The following is an 18345-nucleotide window of genomic DNA, read 5'->3' on the forward strand; positions in this document are numbered from 1 at the left end:
TAGATGCTTTAGAGTGGAATATTGGCTACAGATTTCAAACAGAGAATTTATATATTATCAAAAATTTTCAGATTACAGAAAAAGTATGTAAGTTTCCCACAGTTTTCCATCCAAGTTTCTACATTTTTTTTGTTTTTCAGCAAATATAATCTGTAATTAACATCATAGGTCAAGTTTCTACAATTTTTTTATTCGTGCATTATAATTATAAATAATAGTTGTATTCATGGTGACAGTCATACATGTACATGACATAATTTAATTCCCCAGTACCTCCGCTTTCCCTACCTCCCCTGATCCCTTTCCTCTAACTCAACTGATTTCCCTTCTATTTTAAAACGTTGGTATATATATAATAATTATGCAGAAAAGTGGGATTCATTGTGATTGATATATTTGTACGTACGCATAGCATAATTGGTCCATTTAAATCCCTACTTCAGCCCCTTTCTCCTTCCTCTCCCTTCCCCTGGCCCCCTTTATTCTACTGTCTTGCTTCTGCTTTTGTGAAATCCATTTTTACTCTTTCTTTTTTTTCTTTCTAGCTTCTGCATATAAGAGAAAACATTCAACCCTTGACTTTTTGAGTCTGGCTCTTTTCACTTATCACGATGCCCTCCAGTTCCATCCATTTACCAGCAAATGACACCATTCCATTCTTCTTTGTGGCCGTGTAAAACCCAATTTTGTATATATACCACATTTTCTTAATCCATTCATCTGCTGATATACACCTGGATGATTCCATAACTTGGCTATTGTGAATTTTGCTGCTGTAAACTTTGATGTGCATGTATGGCTATCGTATCTTGATCTGAATTCTTTTGGATAAATACTAAGGAGTAGGGTAGCTGGGTCACGTGGTGTTTCCACTCTGAGTCTTTTGAGGAATCTCAATACTGATATATATCCTCAGGGATTGTACTAATTGTACTAATTTGCAATCCTGCCAAAAATGTATAAGTGTTCCCTTGCGTCCTTACCAGTGTTTTTTATTATTTGTATTTCTTACCTCTCTAATTAGGATGAGAAGAAATCTCCGTGTAGTTTCAATTTGCATTTTTCTGATCACTAAGGATGTTGAACATTTTTTCATGTATTTGTTGGCAATTTGTATTTCGTCTTTGGGGAAATGTCTGTTTAGTACCTTTGCCCATTTGTTGATTGGATTATTATTATTATTTTTTTGTGTGTGTGTTGAGTTTTTTATGTTCTTGACACATTCTATTAATCCTCTGTCTAAAGACTAGCTGGCAAAGATTTTCCATTCTGTAGGCTTTTTCTTCTTACTCTTATTTTCTGTGCTGCGCAGAAGATTTTTCATTTGATGCCCTCCCACTTAATGATTCTTGGCTTTATTTCTTGAGCTTATTAAGTCTTATTAAGGAAGCTAATTCCTACACATATATTCCTGGATCTTTGATCCACTTTGATTTTTGCCTGTGCAAGTTTTTTTGAAAGTACCATGACCTGAACAGTAACAAACACACACACAAACAAACAAGCACTTATTTTTATTTTGACTAGAGATGTGAAAATTTTAAATGCGCTCTTTGCCAAAAGAGCCACAGTGAACAACTGCAAATATATTAGCAATATGATTAAAGTTAGTCCAAGAATGCAAGATGGTTCAACATACAACTTAATAAGGTGTTATGCCAACAAATTATAAGAGAAAAATCATTATATGATTGGATGCTTAAAAGGTATTTGATAAAATTCAGATCGTGTCCTTTCCAGTAGCAACTGAAATAGAGAAGAAAAAACCTTAAAAGGGGAATTAAGTGCCATAGACCTATTTATCACGTTTTTTTATACAGCAGGAGCCATTGACTTTAAAATAAGGAACTAGATGCAATTGCCTTTATTTTCCATTTTTGTCTTTTTGACGGTGGGGACTGATCCCACAATCTTGCACATGCTAAGCACGTGGTCTGCCACGCAGCTGCACCTCAGGCCCTTGCTGCCTCTATTTTCAAAATTATTTCAGAGATTCAACACAATAGAAGACAAGAAAACAAAGTCATGGAGAACAGAAGAGCCAAATTTATCATCATTTTCCGATGACATGATTCTATATAAAACACTTACATATAAAACTCCTACATGATATATATAATAACCCTATTAATACTGTTATACTTATGACAAGGTAGGTGACACAAGAAGAGTAAAACAGCTCTTTATTCTGCTTATTCACAATTAATATTTAGAGGAGAATATTTTCCACTTACTTTTCATTTTTTGGGTTCCAAGCACATCAGTCCACAGCGAGAGCAGCACTTCTCCCCGGCTGGACAGTCGCTGTCCTGCAGGCACCTGGGTTTATTAATCCTGCCACACGTCTGAGGCTTAGGTGGGCAAAAACCTGGTTTGACTTCACGGGGTAAAATAAGACACTTGACCTTCAAATACTCCATCACAATTAGACACAAATTTGGGGACTCTTGGGAAACCCATGAAGGATTTTGTTCTGATCAAGCCTCTTCCCTTTCTGCAACTGAGAGGAGGAGGCACTCTCTTGGCTAAAAACTTGAGGAGCATCATCTCAGACTTGGGCAACCTGAGAAGATTCCTGTACCCCTTCAGAATTAATGGGTTTGGGTGGATCCAGAACATCCTTGTCTTATAAATGATAGGAATTGAGGATCATCTAGGGGAAAGTGAGATGACCAAGTCATGCAGACAGCACCTAGAAAAGTTGAAGTCAGTTGAAAAGCCTTTCACTCTTGCTACCCCACGGTGGGTACCTCCAGACACTACCGATCCCTGGGTCTACAGGGGGAAATTGGTACCTCCAGCCTTTGAGGCTGGAGAGTTGGCTTCTACCCCCAAAGCATTTGCCACCAGTTTTCCCCCAGCCCCTCTTCCAGGATGTGACTTATCAGGAATATACCTAGTGGTTAAGAATTTGTATGTATATGAATCCAGGGACAACGTCACTTTGCAGGTCATGGAAGAATGAGACTCCTAACAAATAAGTTTTCTTGGGGAAGAATAGAGAGTGACAACCACGTGTGGTCATGGCTTTGAAGAACAGCACAATAATGTCCAGGGATCAGGAGGTCAACATGAGAGCCACTGAAAGGTGAAAGCTCTTCAAATACCTCCAGGATCAATCCCAGGGGCATCTGAGGTTCAAGAGGCCCCGTTTCATGGGCTACCGTGGCGTTCTTGACCCGCGCTCAGTAGACTTTGAGAGGTGTCCCCCGGGCCTTACCTGTCCAGGCACTGGCGCAAACGAAGCCACACCTAGAGTCACAGCATTTTTCCTTCACAAGGCAATCCATGTCACTCTTACACGGCTCTGGACACTCCATGCGAGAGGTGTAAGGGAAGAGCGGACACTGCCCTTTCTTGACTGAAATAGGAGCAGATGTGAGCTCCGGCAGGCCCCTTCCCACCCCGCCACCCTTCAAACTGCTTGTCCTTCCTTTCCAAACTAGCATCTCTGCAACTCGGTTCACTTTACCCTGTCCGTCCCCTCACCACATCCTGGAATGTGGTAGAAAGAAGGCTGAGCTTGGCATCTGAAGCCCCAACATAAAGTCTCAGTCCCGTCACTAAATAAGTGACAGCACCCTTCTCTATAAAAGAGGGGTAATTATGTCAAGTTCACACAAATCAAGATTAGCCAGGTTAAGGGATTTGGCTTTATTTTGAATGAAGTGGGGAGGACTGTAGTGTCCTCGACAGAGTGACAGGATCTGGCTCATGTTTTGGAAGGACTGTTGGAACTGTTGCGGACAATAGGTTACAGAAAGGTCAGCACAGAGGTCGGGAGGCCTTTTGGTAGGCAGTTGTAGCCACCCGGTTGAGAAGAAGGCAGCTTGTCAGGGTGGCAGCCTCTCTCAGATTTGGGCCGTAGATACTACTTTGTAGGTCTTCGGGACATAGATGGTATTTAAATAGATTCTTTAGGATTTTATGTGGGTGTCCTGTTGTTCTGAGCCGGCTGCAAATTCTACGGTGGGGATTTTCCTTTCTCTTTTCCTTCTACCTCAGCTCAGATGGACAATAATGTGTTCAACTCTTAGAAGTACAAGTTACCTCTGAGTGCAGACCTAAATTTCCCATAAACCAGCCCAAGCCCATTGCCATGGCCTCTTCCTGCTGCTCTGGGGAGAAAAGACCAAGCTCCCGTTCATAGTACCATGGCTCCTTGGAGCCTCCCACACAGGGGAGCATTTGGTTCTAAATTCATCAAGACAGACTCCAAGACTTCATTGGTCATTCAGGCACCTGGGGCCTGAGGAATTAAAATTACTCTGCTCCTGACGGAACATGGGTGCTTAGGCAACTGACTTGACCTCTCTGGTTCTGTTCCTCATCTGGGTTGGTGGTGATGGTATTTTCCTCAGCCCGTCTCACAGGATCTGAGGTTGAAATTCTAGTCCTGCCTTGTAAGTCACACAATGCTGCATCTTGATGAATGGTCACCATCTCTCTCAGTGGGTACCATTTAGTGAGTCCATGCCACTGGACAAGCCACCATGTCAAGTTTTGGTGTCTTTGATCACACGTCATCCTGCCAGAAATTTGGTGAGGTATTTGCTACTATTTCAATATTATAGAGGAGAAAACCGAAACTCAAACAGGCCCAAAACCTTGCAGTAAGTGGGAAAAGCAGGGTTTTAATCCAGGTCATTCACTGCATAAATTTGGTAGGACTCTGCCTCCCAACATTACTAGTGATGATCATTCTACCAAAGGGTAAACGCTGTCACCTGCACCCTGCCCTATTCTCCACCTTCAGTATAGACACTTACTTCTTGGAATTCCAGACTGGCCTGTCTATGCCTCACCTCAGGTGGTGCTTAAATAGATTGATGTGATGAAGAAATATCTTTCACCAAGGCCTGGCTTTCAGGTCCCATGAGCCAAAATTTGTGAACTTCATGTGGACTATGTCATTTCTAGGTTCCACTCCATTAGATAAATACTATTATTATCCCCATTTTATAGACAAGAAAATAGGTTCATAAAGGCAGACAATTGGCCCAAGACCTCCCAACCAGTAAATGACAGAGCTATGGCTTAAGCTGTTTCTGGCAATCTGTTTCTGTGGAAACTAGCCCTCACACTGCCAGGGATCTGGGTCTCACCGATTAACTCGCAGGCCTTCATGCAATCACTTGGGCTGAGGAAGTTGTTGGAGTTCCCATGACAGCCACTGTACGTAAATGCTCTACAGCTATGCTGTTCGAAGTCATAATACCAGCGCTGCACTTCAGTGAGGCAGTTTCCTCTTTTAAAGGGTAGCATGCAGGGTTCTGAGGTCAGGAAGCAAAGAGGGAAGAACATAAAAGAGAGATAAAAGGAAGGGATAAGATCCCCAGACGGTCATAGTTCATGGTGTTGTCAACCAAGTCACAGAAAAAGTCACGGTCAAGGAAATATAGGTTCTAACCCCAGCTCCACTACTAATACTTTGCAGAGTAGGGACTCTGCACATCACTTCTTTCTTGCAAAGGCAATTTTGAAGGGCATATAAAGATACTTTGGAACTGATCTTTCTTCTCCACTGCTTTGAGCTTCCAGAGGGCAAGACCTGTTCAGCAACTGTATCCAAAGTGCCTAACAAACTGCCTGATACATAGGAAGGAAAAAAATAGTCCCTGATGTCTGAAAACTAACCTATGCTGTTGTGTTCCCCTGTTGACATAAAACATCTCACGGGACATCTGGACCAGATGAGGCCACTCTAAGACCATGATAAAGTGAGACAGAAAGCAAGATAGCTGTGAAACTGACAAAATACCAAACACCTCCTTCTCCCACCTGAGTGACTTGGGTTTCTCTGCCGGTTAGAGTCTTCTCCTCACTCTGTCTGCTCCCTCTGTGGATAATATTCGCTGAGGACTCAGCCATAGCTTTGCCCCCACTTTCCAATAGTACTTAATCTAAAGCCCTCCCCCAGATCAACCAAAGACCAAATCCTGTAATACATTCTAACAGTTGCTTACTGAGATGCCACATGGTCTCTCTCACTGTAATGAGTAATAAACCCAACTTGTTTAGCTCCAGGTATGTTCCTGGAAGTCTTGGTCAAAGGGCACTGACCATAAATACCATTTGAATGAATGAATGAATCTCTGTAAAAAGTACACACTCTTATACATACAAGATGGCATAGGAATACGTAAGAGTTATCAGAAAACCTCCTTGAAAAGATCAAGAGCCTGAAAAGAACACCAGCATCTAAGTTAACTGAGGTTTGATTTTTGTTACGAGGCCAACAAGAGTTTCTCAGCACCTCGTGAGCACACCAAGTATTAATTGTTTATGAAAGATGAATGTTGAACCAGAGAAGACGAACATCCATATTATCTAGTTGACGGCCACCATGTCTAATGTCTAGACATGATTTGAACTTGAGGGCGAGAGTTAAATTGGAGAGTGAGAAAAGTACAAACTCAGGCCTCTTTGTCTTGCCATCCAAGGGAATTGTTCAGCCAGTCTGAACGGAGAAAGACGTGGGGGACCCAGAAGTCACCTCTGCCTGAATGCTACTACCTTCATAAGGATCCATGCACTTCTTCTCACAGGCAAAAGTGCAGCACTTCAGGTAGTCTTCGCAGTTGAAATCCATTCTGCATGAGCCCGGAATGCTGGTGTTACAGAGGAGCCTGTCTTTGGGGCACACTCCAGGTTTTGCTGCAAGAAAAAATTGTCCAAATTCACACTCCTGGAGAATCTCTTCTACCATGACAAAGGCAATTAATGAAAATCTCTCAGTCCTGTCCTCTACCTTCCATTCCAGTTCTCGTTTCGCTTATATATAGGGTTCCATGGCTATCTCTCACCCTCTTGGCCCATTTAGATGGAGCTGAATCAGGTAGAACTGAAGGAAAAGCATCTCAGATTCCAAAAGCAGGAAATTCGTAAGGACAAAGGCCCTTGCCTTCAATTGAAGAGCTCCCTACTCTTTTTGAGACCTGATATATATTTTTTCTTTTTGAGATGCTGGGGATTGAACCCAGGGCCTTATGCTTGCAAGGCAAGCACTCTACCAACTGAGCTATCTCCCCAGCCCCAAAGCCTGATATTTTAAGGCTTAATTCCTCTGTCTCCAGCACCTAGGCAATAGAGGAAATTAGTAAAGAGTAGTGGACACATCATGGAAATAGGAGTCAGGAGTCCTCATGTTGGTCCCTTGACTTCTTGTGAACTCAAGACCAATCTGCGTTCGATGGTGCGAATTCTGAGTTACCTCCATGAGAGGAAGAAATGGTGGAGCGGGAGGAGCATCACTGGCAGACTGATCTCGGTGGGCAGCCTGGTTCCAACACTAAGCAGCTGAAAGCATCTTCCTTTGTCTGATTCATAAATGTCCTATCTGCAAAATGGGAATGGCAATCCCTACCGTGCAGATCATTTATAAGAATTAAATGGGATGATGTTCATAATACACTGATCACAGTGTCTGGTAAGAGCTCTGCAGAAGTGTGGTTGCTTACTCTCTTCTTAGGGATAAGTATGCATCCTGATTTAAGTGCTTGCAAGAGGCAGATTCCCACAGTTGCTCCCCTAAGATTCCTGTCCTCTGGTTACTGAATCAAACCCTAATCCAGGCACTGCTGTGGAGGGATTTTGCATGTGTAGTTTGTAATGTAAAGCTGCTCCCCTGCCCATCAGGTGCAGTAATTTTCCCCGCCTCCCAACCACTTGTCAATCTGTGAACATCCTGGCTAGCTATTGGTTCATCAGTCAGTTTGCAAGTATCCTTCTCTGATATTGGTCCCCTGTTAGCCCGGTGGAATTCAACTGTTTTACTGTAGCTTCCCTGCCATCTTTTTCTATTCTTCTTCTGTCTGTCCTACACACTTTTCTCTATCCTCCTGGCTTTCCACTCTCTCTAGCACATGCTCTTTTCTTTTCCTTTCTCTTTTCCTCTCATTTTCTCTCTTACCCTGCAGGGAGACACTGTTTGCTTAATAAATTCCCTTATGTGATTTCCCGTGTCCGGCGTGGTTTTCGTGGGATTTCTTACATAGTTGAAGTTCAACGTTAGTTAACCTTAAGAGACAGAGATTATCCAAGTGGGTCAGACCCAGTCATTTGGGTCCTTTAAAAGAAGAATGTTTTGGATGGTAGTGAAGAGGTCATAGAGATTAAAACTGTGAGGAGGATCCATCATGCTATTGGTAGCTCTGAACTTGGTAGAGGTAAATAAATAATAGGCTTAAATAAATGTCCAAAAGGATGCCACAGTGAATCAGCGACAAGTCCAGGATCCTTAATTCGGGACTCACCTCAGAAGCCCCACATCTTCCCCAAGGACTGGCCACTGAAAATTTTAGTACAGCTATACTTCTTACCTTTCACATCTCTCTAAATGTATTCTCCAAGGATGGTTCAAAGCTAAGAAGAGTATATGGTTCCCAATCTGGAGTGTACCTCAAAATTATCTATGCATCTTTCAGTAAATAAGGACTCTGGACTGAATCAGAATCTCTAGAAGGTAAGACCTACTGATCCCAATTTTAAACCCCACCCCTGGGTGATCCTGAGGCAGGCTGGTGGGCACTGTGGAATAAGCTACCACTTGGGGGCCATAGCTGAAGGTTTGGGCACAGAAAAAGTTTGGTAAATTAAATATGGATACCTCAAAGGGGTAAAGAGAAACAGAAAGGGAAGCTTGGGATTATGAAGTGAGACCACACATCCCACTAGGGTTGATTTTCCTGCTTCCAGCAGCCATTTAAACCTTCGTTTGGGTTTCAGGCATTGAGATCCTCTCCTGATTATTAGCTGGAGTGCTTACTTAGAATAGAACCCCTTCCTCCCTGGCCAGCTCATCTTAGCCACTTACCCTGTGTGTACAGCCTCCTTCCTGATACACCCCCAGGGGTTCTTCTGCATTTGCTGGAGATGCTCCCCAGAGTTCTGCTCTCATGACATTACTAGAATGTACCTCCTGGGTGGTCACATCCATTTCCACAGTCCTGTCTGATGCCCATCTCTCACTCCACATCCATCCTCTATTCCAAGATAGAGTTCCTTCTTTTCAACTGCCTGGGAAAAATTATTGGGGCAGACTTATGGGTAACTCTGTTCTAACATGTTTAAAACAGAACTAGGTGTCTGTCCTGACACTGGGAGAGTAGCACCTCCCTACTCTCTGTTCCCCATCTTGATATCGGCATCAATAGTTGTCAGAATCTAGACACTTGTTCCTCCTCCATCACCCCCGCATCCTGTCCATTGTGGATTTTGGCCAATTTTGGTTCCTCAGTCTCCTTAAAACCAAACTTCTCTCCTCTTTATTGTACCTGGCTTCATTGTCTCTGCCCGAAGACTGCAACAGTGTCCTCACTGATCCTTTCCTCTCAAGTTCATGCATAGTGACTCATAAATTAAAAAAAAAAAAAAAAAAAAAAAACACTGGAAGACATATTTTGGGAAAAGCCAGGGAAATAATTTGGGGAGAACAAGCAGGGGAGGGTTTGGAGAGCTTAGGGTGATGAGCAGGCATGGCTTTCTGTGGTTCAGAATCCACAGTAGTGATGACCTCAGCTGACATTAGCTCTGCATCCAACCCTCAGCCTGAAACAATGTCTCCCAAAGCAAAATGGCGGCAGCTGTTCTGAACCCACCTTTGATTTTGTTGAACTGCGATGCAGAAGTCTGCTTCAAAAAGAGAAGGAGAAGCAGCAGGAGAGCAACATTCCTCCAAGAGAAGGTGGAGCTGTGGAGAGGAAGGCAGCTGTGTGGGAGAAGGGGGGTAAGAGTTAGGCATGATCCAGAGAGAGACTTAGAGTGTGCAGAGGAGCCTTCCAGAAGATTTCCCAGAATCTCTTAGTTCTCAGATAAGAAAAAGGGGCCAGGATGGGGAAGGAATTTGTTGGAGGCCAGACGTGGTTCGGGCAGGCCTAGACACTCATTCCAGAACTCCCCCCAGGTGTCTCTTGCTCTGCCATGGTGCTGCCCATGTCCTACCCAGACACCTGCCTACAGTGTTGCTCCTGGGTAAAAGGCCACACATGAATGATTACAGGGATTTGTTTGGAACAGTCGCAGTGTTGATTTGCACACAGTCATTCCTGGGGCAAGCCCAGACACTGGTGAGCACTTTTTCTTTGCTCCACTGATGACAGAAATAGACAGTATGAAATTTCTGGAAGGTCTGGGCAGAACCTGCTGGGTCTTGGGTCCCAGAAGCAAAAGATGGTCCCAGATGGCCTTGAGCTAAAGAGATTCCTCTTATTCCTTCTGGGACTAGGCTCCTGTGATACTCCCAGACCACCTGATAAACAGATGATCTACCCTGTCACTCAAAACCCCATTTTCCATATGTCTTTTCAAGATCCATGTGTGTTTTTATTTTAAGATGTGAAGAACTAATAATGCCATACTGTATTAACTCTTGGAGGGAACACATTTCAAAATCAAAGGAGAGAGAGAGAGAGAGAGAGAGAGAGAGAGAGAGAGAGAGAGAGAGAGATCTTTATGCCAATTACACATGTGTGCAATTACACTCTGTTGGTGGAAGCTTAGCTCCTGAGGAGCTGTGAGGAGATCTTCCAGCACTCCTGAAGCCATAGTATATGGCTGACTAAAGTAAAGACATGTCACAATATCGACATTTTCTCTCCTCCCCCGACCCCAGATCTTTTTTAAAACATATTTTTTTTTTATTGTTTGTTCTATTTAGTGATACATGACAGCAGAATACATTTTGATTCATTGTACAAATGGGGTACAACTTTCATTTCTCGGGTGGTACACGATGTAGAATCACACCCTTCAGGTAATCATACATGTACATAGGGTAATGATATTCATCTCATTCTATTATCTTTCCTTCCCCCTCCCCCTTCCCTACCCTCACCTCCCTCTACACAATTCAACGTTCCTCCATTCTTCTCCTATCCCTCCATCCCCCTGTTATGTATGAGCAACTACTTATCAGAGAAAAATATATGCCCTTTGGGTTTTTGAGATTGCCTTATCTCCCTTAGCCTGATATTCTCTAACTCGATCCATTTACCTGCAAATACCATAATTTTATTCTTCTTTATGGCTGAGTAATATTCTATTGTGTATATATACCACAGTTTCTTTATCCATTCATTTATTGAAGGGCATCTAGGTTGGTTCCACAATCTAGCTATTGTGAATTGAGCAGCTATGAACATTGATGTGGCTGAATCACTGTAGTATGATGATTTTAAGTCCTTTGGATATAAACCAAGGAGTGGAAAAGCTGAATCAAATGGTGGGTCCGTTCCAAGTTTTATTAGGAATCTCCATACTGCTTTCCAGAGTGGCTGCACCAATTTGCAATTCCACCAGCAATGTATAAGTGTACCTTTTTCCCTACATCCTCACCAACACCTATTGTTGCTTGTATTCTTGATAATAGACAAACCAATTGGGGTGAGATGAAATCTGAGGGTAGTTTTGATTTATATTTCTCTAATTACTAGAGATGTAGAACATTTTTTCATATATTTGTGGATCAATTGTATTTCTTCTTCTGTGAACTGTCTGCTCAATTCCTTATTTACTGATTGGGTTATTTGTATTTTTGCTGTTAAGTTTTTTGAGTTCTTTATAAATTTTGGAGATGAGTGCTCTATCTGAGGTGTGTGTGGTAAAGATTTTCTCCCACTCTGTAGGTTCTCTCTTCACATTACTGATTGTTTCCTTTCCTGAGAAAAATCTCTTTAGTTTGAATCCATCCCACTTATTGATTCTTGTTTTTTTTTTGTTTGTTTGTTTGTTTTTTCCTTGCCCTTTGGGAGTCTTGTTAAAGAAGTCTCGTCCTAAGCTGATGTGATGAAGATTTGGGCCTACTTTTTCTTCTGTTTGGTGCTGGGTCTCTGGTCTAATTCCTAGGTCCTTGATCCATTTTGAGTTGAATTGTGTGTGCAGCCCACCCCAGAATTCTAATGCTACATCTTCTCCAATTTTTTCAACAGGACCTAGACTCTTCATTAATGGGAATTACAAACCTGTGATCTTGACTTTGGTCCTGGCTTGGTCACTTACAGCTACAGCATATCTTGGATCTTCAGTTTCCTCATATGGAAAATGGAAATAAGACAACTAATCTGGAAACTTGGCTGTTACTTCAGGGATTAAGATGAGAAAGTATGAAGATTTAACACAGCAATAAAGAATAGTGGAAAAGTTGGTGCCTGGAGTGAGGCCTGAGTTCACATCCTGGATCTACCACCTCCCCGCTGTGTGGCCTTGCCTGTCACTTAACTTCACTAAGCCTCAGCTTTTCATAAAGGAAATAATAATAACAAAACTGCCTTTCAGACGTGAGAATTAATTGAACTATTATAGCAAATCATAGTAACTGGCATTTGATCAGTTATCCAGTAAACAAATAACAATAAAACAGTGAATGCCCCAATAGTACCTAATACTCTTTCAGCTTTTTGAGTTCCTAGTCAGAAACTGTGTCATTACTTCAGCTCCCCTGAGAGATCAGTCAAGAGGCCCTAGAGTATCTTAAATTCTTAGGATCAAGTCATATTTTGGTTTGAAATTTAACCTAGATACACCTATTCCCTGAGTCTTGAGAATTAGCTGATCTATTAACACAGTCTGTTAATAGAAGCAGGATTCCTGGGGTGGGCGTGGAGGGGGAACACAGATGAACAGGATTTCCAAACAATTGAGGATGTTCAGTTATAATTTTTAGTATACATATATCCCATGCTATATAAAGAAAATAGGTATACTAAAAATTGTTGCTTATCTGACATTAAAATTTAACTGGTCTTTCTGTATTTTTATTTGCTAAATCTGCACATTTAAAAGAGTGATTCCATTTGGATGGGAGGGGTGTTTTTTGGGGGAAGATACTGCCAGACATGGGTCTTAGGGACAAGTGAACGTGACTGGGGAGTTGCCCAAGGGGGCCCTGCAGAGCCCAGGCAGGCTTGGAAGGCCAGGCACAAAGGTGCTGCTGGATGCAGACCATGAGAAGGAGGAGACTTGACTGAAGTCCAGGCTCCACCGTCAACTCGCTATTTCTACATGAGCTACGCATTTGAAAAATGAGTGATTTGACTAGATTGGTCCTGTTTGCCCTGGATATTATAATAGTGCTGATTTTTAAATTCCACATTTACTTCTTTCTGAAGTTAATCTGCCTGCAGCCTCAAGTTCTCCTTTTCTAACTTTCATAAAGTCCTTCTTTTATAAATTTTTATTTGTTCTAATTAGTTATACATGACAGTAGAATGCATTTATACATTTTGATGTATCATATATAAATGGCATATAATTTCTCATTTTTCTGATTGTACATGTTGCAGGATCACATTGGTCATGCAGTCATACATGTACATGAAGTGATAACGTCTGATTCACTCTACTATCCTTCCTTACCCAGACCCCTTCCCCTCCCTTCACTCCCCTCTACCTAATCTAAAGTAACTCTGTTCTTCTCTAGTGCCTCCCCATTGTGAATTAGCATCTCATATCAGGGAAAACATTTGGCCTTTGGTTTTTGGGAAAGAAAATCTTTACCACATGCACCTCAGATAAAGCATTAATCTCCAGGATACATAACGAACTCAAAAAACTTAACACCAAAAAAACAAATGACCCAATCAATAAATGAGATAAGGAACTGACAGACATTTCACAGAAGAAGAAATACAACTGATCAACAAATGTAGAAAAAATGTTCTACATCTCTAGCAATTAGAGAAATGCTGATCAAAACTATAAGTTTTCACCTCACGCCAATCAGAATGGCAATTATCAAAAATACAGGCAACAATAAGTGTTGATGAGGATGTGGGGGAAAAAGTTACACTCATACATTGCTGGTAGGATTGTTAATTGGTACAGTCACTCTGGAAAGCAGTATGCAGATTCCTAAGAAAATGTGGAATGGACCTACCATCTGACCCAGTTATCCTACTCTTTGGTTTATACCCAAAGGACTTAAAATTAGTATACTACAGTGACACAGCCACATCAATGTTTATAGCAGCTCAACTCACAATAGCTAAACTATGGAACCAACCTAGGTACCCTGCAACAGATGAATGGATAAAGAAAAAGTGATACACACACACACACACACACACACACGCACACAATGGAATATTACTCAGCTTTAAAGAAGAATGAAATTATGGCATTTGCTGGTAAATGGATGGAGTTGGAGACTATCATGCTAAGCAAAATAAGCTGAACCCCAAAAACCATAAAGTCCTTCTTAAAAAAAATACTTCTTCCCTATCTCTTGCAAGTCTCCAAAGCATTAAAATTCCCCAATTCCAAACAAAGGAATCATTCAAAATTCTATTTTCCTGAGGATGATTTCCATGGGAACAAACAGAAAACTAAAATGCCTAAATAAAGGAGTAAAGGATAAAATTAATTACATTATTACTTACTGGGTAAATGATGGTAAAACTGGTTTTGGTAAACTTCCTAGAAATTAAGAAGATCACTTGTAATTTGTGATTAATATGCTACTTATAAGGAAATAAATCCTTCTGCAAGCATCAGGTTTCTGGTTTTATGCTTTTATGAAAATTGAAGGAGAGTTTAAATTATTAATTAATATTTAAACTAGATTATTAAAATAATTTTGATTTTGGAATATTGTGATTTTGTCAACTTACTAAAAGTTCAAGGAATCAAGTGATACACCTAAACCAAATCTCCTTTTGTCCCTGCACACTTACATTCCACTAAGGAATGCATTAACTGTAGAAATTTATCAGTGAATTTTGATTATCAGTACACTAGTACAATGTATTTATATGTTTATCATTATTGTATCACTTAAATACAAATGGAATGAAAAATCAACTCACAAGAAATTTTACTCCTATAGTTTTACTGTAACAGTAAATTAAAAAATTAAATTTTTAATCAATGCACAGGCTTTCATTGCATAACACTATAAAAGGGTATGAATAAAAGACTTTTTGAGCATAAAATTATATTGCATTAGATTAAAAGTTTCTGGGATAAGAGGAATGGATAGCCAGGTGCAGTGGTGCACACCTGTAATCCTAGCAGCTTGGGAGGCTGAGGCAGGAGGATCGTGAGTTCAAAGCAAAAACAGAGCACTAAGCAACTCAGGAGACCCTGTCTCTAAATAAAATACAAACTAGGGCTGGGGATGTGGCTCAGTGGTTGAGTGCCCCTGAGTTCAGTCCCGGTACCAAAAAAAAAGAGAAAGAGAGAATAAATGAGCTCCAGGAAAAGGAAATGTTTTAGTGTTTCCAATTGTTAAAAATTACTTTTCACATATATTTTAAAATGGATATCATGGGCATTAAGTTAGGATTTTGACCCAGTGGGTAGATTTTAAACAGTTACACAGTAGACATACAGTTGTCCACTACATGGATATACAGTAAGCTGTCAATCCATTCACTAGTTGATGGACATTTGGGTTGTTTCCAGTTTTCCATCATTCTGAGTAAATCCCCTACAAATATTTCCATGGAGGTTTTTGTATGAATTTACATTTTCATTTCTCTTAATAAATGTGTGGGTTTGACTAGACAAGTCCTTTTCACTCTGGGGTACCAGGGCTCCCCGGGACATGGGAGTGGCGCTGCGGGGTTATACGATTGGTGTATGTTTATAAGAAACTGCCAAAGTGGGCGTCCCATTTTACACTTTAATTAGTGGGCATGAGGGGCACGCTGGCTTCACATTCCTGCTAGCACTTGGTATCACAAATGTCTTCATTTTAGTTGTTCTAATAGATGTCTTGGTGGTAAGACTGTAACACACTTTAGGAAGTGAAGGTACTTAGACTGAATTTCTGTAATGCCAAAAATCTAAGTGGGACAATTCAATCCCTATGGACTCTTTGGTTCCTCAGGTTGGTTGGGCAGGAATTTCTTGAGGACTCCATCCTTAAACGTACCCTCAAAAAAATATTCTTAATAATGTGCATAGTTTATTGTCTTTTCATTGTTGATGTTGGGCATAATGTCAATCATTCTTTTTGTTTCAATTAGATTTTCTTTGCCTTTCTTTTTCTAAGTTAGGTTGAACGACTGGTCATTTTCATTCATTTTGCATTTCCTCTTATTTCATTTCATTTTTAAAATTTGAGACATAGCCCTTCCTTTTGTCACTTCTTTCATAGTGCCTTTTATCTTTATTTATTTTTTTATTAAAATATTTTTTATTTTTACAGACACATTTTGATTTATTGTACACAAATGGGGTACAACTTTTCATTTCTATGGTTGTACACAATGTAGATTCACACCATTCATGTAATCATACACATATATAGGGTAATACTGTCTGTTTCATTCTACAGTTTTCCATCCCACCCCCCACCCCTTTTTCCTCTACACCATCCAAAGTTCCTTCATTTTCTCTTTCCCGTCACTCCCCGCCACCGTTTTATATTGTCATGCACTTATCAGAGAAAACATTTGGCCTTTGGCTTCTTTGGGCTTGGCCTATTTTACGTAGCATGATATTTTCCACCTTCATCTATTTACCAGCAAATGCCATGATTTTACTCTTCTTTATGGCTGAATAATATTCCATTGTGTATCTATACCACAGTTTCTTCATCCATTCATTTATTGAAGGGCATCTAGGTTGGTTCCACAATCTAGCTATTGTGAATTGAGTTGCTATGAACATTGATGTGGCTGGATCACTGTAGTATGATGATTTTAAGTCCTTTGGGTATAAACCAAGGAGTGGGATAGCTGGGTCAAATGGTGGTTATATTCCAAGTTTTCTGAGGAATCTCCATACTGCTTTCCAGAGTGGCTGCACCAATTTGCAACTCCACCAGCAATGTATGAGTGTGCCTCTTTCCCCACATCCACGCCAACACTTATTATTGCTTGTATTCTTGATAATAGCCATTCTAATTGGAGTTAGATGAAATCTTAGGGTGGTTTTCATTTGTATTTCCTTAATTACTAGGGATGATGAGCACCTTTTCATATATTTGTTGATCACCTGTATATCTTCTGTGGAGGGTCTGCCCTTTCCTTAGCCCATTTATTGATTGGGTTCTTTGTATTTTGGGTGTAAAGATTTTTAAGTTCTTTATCAACTTTGGAGATGAGTGCTCTGTCTGAAGTGTGTGTGGAAAAGATTTTCTCCCACTCTGTAAGCTCTCTTTTCACATTATAGATTGTTTCCTGTGCTGAGAAAAAACTTTTTAGTTTGAATCTATCCCATTTATTGATTCTTGCTTTTATTTCTTGCACTATGAGGGTCTTGTTAAGGAAGTCTGGTCCTAAACCAACGTGATGGAGATTCAGGCCTACTTTTTCTTCTATTTGACAAAGGGTCTCAGGTCTAAATCCTAGATCCTTGATCCATTTTGAGTTGAGTTTTGCACAGGGTGAGAGATAGGGGTTTAATTTCATTTTACTGCATATGGATTTCCAGTTTTGCCAGCACCATTTGTTGAAGAAGCTATCTTTTCTCCATTGTAAGTTTTTTGGCACCTTTGTCTAGTATGAGATTACTGTACTTATGTGGGCATGTCTTCATGTCTTCTATCCTGTACCATTGATCTACTGGTCTATTTTGGTGCCAGTACCATGCCATTTTTGTTAGTATTGCTCTATAGTAGAGTTTAAGGTCTGGTATAGTGATACCTCCTGCATCAGTCTTCCTGCCCAGGATTGCTTTGGCTATTCTGGGTTTTTTGTTCTTCCAGATGAATTTCATGATTGCTTTTTCTGTTTCTATGAGAAATGTCATAGGGATTTTAATTGGAATGGTGTTAAATCTGTATAGTGCCTTGGAAGTATGGTCCTTGATAATATTAATTCTGCCCATCCAAGAACATGGAAGATCTTTCCATCTTCTAAGGTCTTTCTCAATTTCTTTCTTAAATATTTTGTAGTTTTTGTTGTAGAGATCTTTCTCCTCTTTGGTTAGATTGATTCCCAATTATTTTATTTTTTTGAGGCTATTGCAAATGGAGTTGTTTTCCTCATTCCCCTTTCAGATGTTTCATCACTTATGTATAAAAATGCTTTAGATTTATGTGTGTTGATTTTATAGCCTGCTATTTTGCTGAATTCATTGATGAGGTCTAGAAGTTTTCTGGAGGAGTTTTTTGGATCCTCTAAATAGAGAATCATGTCATTAGCAAATAGTGACAGCATGAGTTCCTCTTTTCCTATTCATATCCCTTTAATTTCTTTAGTCTGTCAATTGCTCTGGCAAGTATTTCAAGTACGATGTTGAATAGAAATGGTGAAAGAGGGCATCCCTGTCTTGTTCCCATTTTTAAAGGGAATGGTTTCAGTTTTTCTCCATTAAGAATGATGTTGGCTATGGGCTTAGCATAAATAGCCTTTACAATGTTGAGGTATGATCCTACTATCCCTATTTTTTCTAGTGTTT

General features: G+C 40.4%; 1 protein-coding gene across 1 annotated transcript; it reads right to left on the reverse strand.

Annotated features, from left to right (window-relative positions):
• Positions 1-1571: 1571 nt before the first annotated feature.
• WFDC8 (WAP four-disulfide core domain 8) lies at positions 1572-9703 on the reverse strand. The gene is made up of 6 exons (XM_079124703.1): positions 9600-9703; positions 6517-6657; positions 5106-5273; positions 3221-3361; positions 2235-2377; positions 1572-1746 (listed from the first exon to the last, which is right to left on the reverse strand). The coding sequence occupies exons 2-5, from the start codon at positions 6590-6592 to the stop codon at positions 2238-2240; spliced, it is 525 nt and encodes a 174-aa protein (XP_078980829.1). The 5' UTR covers positions 6593-6657; positions 9600-9703; the 3' UTR covers positions 1572-1746; positions 2235-2237.
• Between the last annotated feature and the right edge of the window lie 8642 nt (positions 9704-18345).

The sequence above is a fragment of the Sciurus vulgaris genome (assembly GCF_902686455.1).
Source record: "Sciurus vulgaris genome assembly, chromosome: 2".
Lineage (NCBI taxonomy): Eukaryota > Metazoa > Chordata > Mammalia > Rodentia > Sciuridae > Sciurus > Sciurus vulgaris.

Bases quoted from the DNA above. Each gene is read 5' to 3' on its own strand.
- WFDC8 (XM_079124703.1), bottom strand. From the start codon at position 6,592: ATGGATTTCAACTGCGAAGACTACCTGAAGTGCTGCACTTTTGCCTGT. The intron at 3,362-5,105 runs GTGAGACCCAGA...CTCCTATTTCAG, and splicing joins GAAGGCCTGCGAGTTAATCG to TCAAGAAAGGGCAGTGTCCG. The intron at 2,378-3,220 runs GTAAGGCCCGGG...TACCCCGTGAAG, and splicing joins TTGCGCCAGTGCCTGGACAG to TCAAACCAGGTTTTTGCCCA.